The sequence below is a fragment of the Narcine bancroftii genome, chromosome 3, assembly GCF_036971445.1.
Source record: "Narcine bancroftii isolate sNarBan1 chromosome 3, sNarBan1.hap1, whole genome shotgun sequence".
NCBI lineage: Eukaryota > Metazoa > Chordata > Chondrichthyes > Torpediniformes > Narcinidae > Narcine > Narcine bancroftii.
The window spans coordinates 92,702,944-92,709,008 of record NC_091471.1 but is presented as its reverse complement, the minus strand read 5'-3'; the positions used below and the strand labels follow the sequence as shown (position 1 = coordinate 92,709,008).

Genomic DNA, 6,065 nt, shown 5'->3' with positions numbered 1-6,065 from the left:
GTCTGTAAGGGTTTAGCAGTTCCAAAGCAATGCCCACAAGTACAAAATCAACATGGCCAATGAGGGGCGCTGGATCAACTAACCATAATCTACTTTGGTTCCCTAAAATATTAGAGCTGTAACAGAGAACCTACACTTGCATAAAAAATTATGCAAATGGGCATTTTAACTGTTGATTGTACCGAAAAATGTGGGTAAGGAACAGAGCCCCATCATCTCTGTGGCCCATTTGATTATTGTTGCCTGTTTTACATGTTATTGGAAACTTGCCAACAGTAGAGGGAGGAATGGTAGGTGGGAGAATGATAAGTTGGCAGCTGGCTACACCTTTTTCAGGGTTTTGAATCAGTTCTTGGTGATGAGCTATGAAGTGAAGCTGCCAGTTAGTTTAAGTTGCAAAATGCTGCCCTAGACCCTCAGAGTACGTGGAGAGGAGACAGTGTTCCTCCACAGTGTCCTGTTGCTGAGTCCAACTACCAACAGCTCTGTACAGGTTTTAAATTGTCTGTTAAAGGATCTGTTGGTGTTTTATTTTAAAATCCTGCTACCAAGATGGTGGCATCTATATTTAGCAGCGGCTTTGAGGGATTTCAGACTCCAGGGGAGCAGCAGACTGGTGCAGGGCACCAGAAAACTGGGAGACCTCCCCTCCACTTTATAAGAGAAACAGAGGCAATGACCTTACATGATGGTAACCACAGCAGCAGACCAATGAGGGGCTCTGCAGCTGAAGAACATGCAGGCTGCGGGTTCCTGGTGACTGTGGTCAAAAAACTCACACTAGGCTGTGGACAGCGGGAGACTGGCTCAAGACTGGCTGAAGGAGTACTAGGTATTTGATCCAGGATGCGAGAGGGTGCTGTGACAGATTATAGATATGTTTTTGTGAAATAAATTGGGGCAGGGTTTTTTTTTAGTGTAGGTCACATACAAACACTTTAAAACAGATTTTATTTAAAATACTGGAGCTCTGCTCATGCTAGACATGTCAGCAAAAGCTTTGGAGAGTGCCCAAGGGACTTCACTAATGGATTGTTGATTACAAAAGGCAACGGATGATATTTGTCAGAGCTGCAGACTGTTTGGAGTGGAACTTGATGTTCTAGGAGGGTCATGTGGTTTTGCAAGCAGAGAGAGAAACAGGCTTTCTCTCTCAGAGAGAGAGAGAGAGAGAGAGAGAGAGAGAAACAGGCAGATAGACAGACAGACAGAATTCTGTTCTGCAGTTTTACAGTCAGCAGCAGTAGCTGGCAGACTAATGCAAATTTCATCTAATATTACACCTATTTTATTACATGACAATGAAGGAATCTTAAAATTGGTATGGAGTGTCTGTTGAGAGGAAAGCTCCTTGCTCTATCTGATGTTGGTAGTAAAAGCAAAGCAAATTAATGTAATTATCACAAAATTGCTTAGTTTCCTGTATCTGAATCAATTTCCGTGGCAAATTTTATTGGGGAAAAATATAGGCAATCTTTAGGAAAGGTGCATTGTTAAGTGTTGGGTGTTAAGTGAGTTCATCTATATTTTAGCAATATTGATTAGTCAAAGTGAAGTAGTCTAAAGAATATATATGTTCCTTTTCTTTCTCTCTCAAACCTTCATGTTCCTTTATTGTTATTTATTGTATGGTGTGCAACAGAATGAAAAAGCTGAGAGACTCCAAAGGGAAATATATTTAGAAGAAAGAAATGAGTGTGAGGCTAATCAAAATTGGTGGTGTAGTGAACAGCAAAGAAGGGTATTCAGCTTATAACAGGGTGTAGATCAATTGGGAAGGTGGGCCAAAGAGTGACAAATGGAACTAAACTCTTCACAAGAATGAGGTGTTGTATTTTGGTATTGCAAACCAAGGTAGGACTTTCATAGAAATTGCAGGGACCAAGAATGTTGTAGAACAAAGAGACCTTAGGATACAGGTGCATAGTTGACAGAAAGTGGTGACTTATTTGGACAAAATGATAAAGGAGTCATTTGGCATGTGTGGTGGAACCACTGTTAATACTGTTTGTATGTGTAGGGCTGGGTCGCCCCTTGCTGATTGTACCTGTGTCTCCTCCTACTTGATTCCCCTAATAAAGGCGGCAACACCATAACCCCTCCCCCAGAACAAGCTCGGGTCTCGTGTGAACAGCATGAGATGTGCCCTCTGTTTATAGTAATAAAAGCCCATCAGGTAACTTCTAGTCTTTGGGGTTACTGATAGCGAATCAACTTTATTATCATATTTTTTTTGGAATGGACAAGTTGCTGAGACCAGAGAGGCTGGAAATCGACATGTGATCAGCTGAAGCATCTGACAAGTTTGAACTCTGGCCACGCTGCTTCAACATGTTTCTGCAGGTCTCCACTGCGATCGGCCAATCCGATGCAGACAAGCAGCACTTACTGTTCTCACAGGTCAGGCACCGCATTTACCTAATGGTCAGAGGCTGCGAGACATTCACCAAAGGAATGGACATTCTGAAAACCTGGCCCAAGTGAATGAAGTCTATGCCAGGCATATCCTAGCCATGCATAAGTAGCAACCCAAAGAGTCGATCGATTATTACTTTCGGGTCCTGCAGGACCTTGGACGGTTCTGCGGCTGCAAGGCCATATTAGCAGAAGAGTACACAGAGGAGCTGATCAAAGACGCCTGTGTAGCAGGCATCAGATCAGATTACATTTGCCAGTAACTGCTAGAACAGGGTGAGTCTGAAGCTGCAGAGAGCCATCGAACTAGCTAAACCTCTAGAAGTAACCCTCCGCAACATGGAGTCTTCCTCAATCGATAACATGGCTGCCGCATGGGAAACACAGGCACCACCATCTTGGGACACAGGATCACTGGCCACCCCATGTCCTGATCTGACTCTGGCTGCTGACGGTAGCAAGGACCCAAAGTGCTACTTCTGTGGCCAGCAGAAACAGGAAGAGCTTCCCGGCAAAGGACATGGTCTTTTCTAGCTATGGGAAGAAGGGACACGACATAAAGGTATGCAATTCAAGCAACTTTCTAACCCATGCAGTGCCATGTACGGGCAGTGGGGGCCACTGCTATCTTGGACAACATCACTTCCAACAAACAACAACAACAAAGCGTGTGCACTATGGGGGCTGTCGTCTTGGACAACATCACTTCTGACGAACAATAACAACACTGCATGCACACCATGGGAGCTGCCATCGTACCAGACCACAGTGGATCCGACAGTGACGCTAGTCTGGCTTCAGTCTTCGGGAGTACTCGTCGATGGCTGTAAGGATGTAGGTATTAAGGTTGGTCGACGGTAGGGGGCCCTTAAAGTCTACGCTAAGACGCTCGAAGGGGCGGGTGGCTTTGATAACGTGGGAGTTATCCGGACGGAAGAAGTGGGGCTTGCATTCAGCGCACACCGCACAGGCTCGGGTCATGGAGCGGATCTCCTCGACTGTGTAGGGTAAGTTGCGTGCCTTGACAAAGTGAGCAAACCTAGTGACCCCTGGATGACAGAGCGCCTCATGGAGTTTCCGTAGTCTGTCCATCTGTATGCTGGCGCACGTCCCCCTGGAGAGCGCGTCAGGCGGGTCGTTGAGCTTACCAGGCCGGTACAGGATGTCGTAGTTAAAGGTGGAGAGTTCGATTCTCCATCTGGCGATTTTGTCGTTTTTTATCTTACCACGCTGGGTGTTGCTGAACATGAAGGAGACTGCACGTTGATCAGTCAACAGTGTAAAGCGCCTCCCAGCGAGGTAATGTCTCCAACGACGCACTGCTTCAACTATGGCCTGCGCTTCCTTCTCGATCGAGGAGTGTCTACTCTCAGGACCCTGGAGGGTTCTGGAGAAGAAGGCTACAGGCCGACCGGCCTGGTTCAAGGTGGCTGCCAGGGCGAAGTCGGATGCATCGCTCTCAACTTGAAACGGGACAGACTCATCGATCGCGTGCAGCGTCGCAGCAGCAATGTCAGATTTGATTCGATCGAAAGCCGCTGTGGCTTCGGTCGAGAGGGGAAAGGAGGTGGTCTTGATAAGAGGACGTGCCTTATCGGCGTAGTGTGGAACCCATTGGGCGTAATACGAGAAAAGGCCCAGGCAATGTTTGAGAGCTTTCTGGGTATGTGGGGGGGGTAAGTCCATTAGGGGACGCATGCGGTCAGGATCTGGCATGACTATCCCGTTCTCTACCACACAACCTAGAATGGCGAGTCGAGTGGTCCGGAAGACACACTTGTCCAAATTGTAAGTCAGGTTCAGCCGACGGGCAGTTTGAAGAAATTTGTCTAGGTTAGCGTCGTGGTCCTGCATGTCGTGGCCGCAGATGGTGATATTGTCCAGATACAGGAAGGTAGCGGTTAGCCCATTCTGGTCCACCATCCTGTCCATTTCCCGCTGGAAGACCGCGACACCATTAGTGACCCCGAATGGTACCCTGAGAAATTGATATAGCCGCCCATTCGCTTCAAAGGCCGTGAATGGTCGGTCCTCGCAGCGGATCGGGAGCTGGTGGTAGGCCGAACGTAGGTCAATAGTGGAGAAAATGCGGTACTGGGCGATCTGGTTCACCACATCCGTGATGCGTGGCAGGGGGTACGCATCCAGGAGTGTGAAGCGGTTAATGGTCTGGCTATAGTCGACCACCATCCGTAGTTTTTTTTCATTCTTGACAACCACCACCTGGGCTCTCCAGGGGCTTGAACTGGGTTCAATGATGCCCTCATCCAGCAATCTACGCACCTCACTACTAATGAATTTCCTGTTTTCGTAACTATATTGCCGACTTTTGGTGGCCACAGGCTTCCAGCCAGGGGTGAGGTTTGCGAAGAGTGCCGGCGGGGCAATCCGGAGTGTGGAAAGGCCGCAGGATTGGCCCCGGGGCACGGGGGCGGGTTGCTCGGGTGCTTCGGGGGTGGGGCGATGGCAGACCGAGAGGGGGGCGTGGGGTCCCCCAAAGTGTAGGGACACCGTTCGGAACTGACACTGAAAGTCTAATCCCAGCAACACTGGGGCGCACAATTGGGGAAGGACGAATAATTTGAAGTGGGTGACCGTTACGCCCTGTACTTCCAGCGTGGCAATGCAATACCCCTTTATCCCAGTCGAGTGCGACCTCGTCGCTAATGAGATCCTCTGGGTAGTGGGAATAATGTCAAGTCCTCAACGGAGGGCCAGATCTGGCTGGATAAAGCTGTCAGTTGACCCAGAGTCAAATAAGCAATTGGTGTAGTGTCCATGCACTTTAATCAGTTCCATTGCTCTAGTGAGGGGATGAGAGCATTGCTGGTTTAATGTTATTGAAGCAGTTGACAGGGGAGTTTTGCGCGATGACGTCACGCAACGGGATGACGTAGTCAACGCTCGAGGAGCAGATTGGAGGACTTCCCGGAAGTGCTGTTGTGGCGGCGTTGGCGGGTGAATAGTAAGTAGTGGGGTTTGTAGTTGCTCGGTCGCGGCGGTCGGGCCCTGGCGGTCGTCGGTGATGGACGCTGGGGTGAGTACCTGGTTGGCCACGGGGGTGGCTGCGGCGGCGGTAGCGTCGGCCCCGGGGGTGTCTGTGGCGGCTGCAGCAGCGGCGGTAGCGTCGGCCCTGGTGGTGGCTGTGGCGGCGGCAGCAGCGGCGGTAGCGTCGGCCCCGCGGGTGGCGGTGGCGGCGGCAGCAGCGGCGGTAGCGTCGGCCCCGGGGGTGGCGGTGGCGGCGGCAGCAGCGGCGGTAGCGTCGGCCCCGGGGTTGGCTGTGGCGGCGGCAGCAGCGGCGGTAGCGTCGGCCCTGGGGGTTACTGTGGCGGCGGCAGCAGCGGCGGTAGCGTCGGCCCTGGGGGTGGCTGTGGCGGCGGCAGTGTCGAGTGTCCCGCACGGGGGCGAGAGGCGGGCCATCACCATCACCAATGTACATAGTGTATATAGTTACTGTATCTAGACTGTGCTTACAGCGATTGGCTGAGAGCTAAGCCACACCTATTGTTTGGGCCTTAAAGGGTTGTGTCCCTAGCCAGGTCGGATCATTCCGGACTGGTCGGCCACCTGTGAAAAGCTCCGGTCTTTTGCTAATAAAAGCCTTGGTTTGGATCAACAAGTCTTTGGTTCTTTCGACGAGCTCTACAATT

General features: G+C 50.5%; 1 protein-coding gene across 1 annotated transcript; it reads right to left on the bottom strand.

Annotated features, from left to right (window-relative positions):
- Positions 1–3,201: 3,201 nt before the first annotated feature.
- On the bottom strand, positions 3,202–5,854 carry LOC138756699 (uncharacterized). Its single transcript, XM_069923086.1, has 3 exons — positions 5,659–5,854; positions 5,296–5,522; positions 3,202–3,996 (listed from the first exon to the last, which is right to left on the bottom strand). Exons 1-3 carry the CDS (start codon positions 5,852–5,854, stop codon positions 3,202–3,204), a joined length of 1,218 nt encoding a protein of 405 aa, XP_069779187.1.
- Positions 5,855–6,065: the final 211 nt, after the last annotated feature.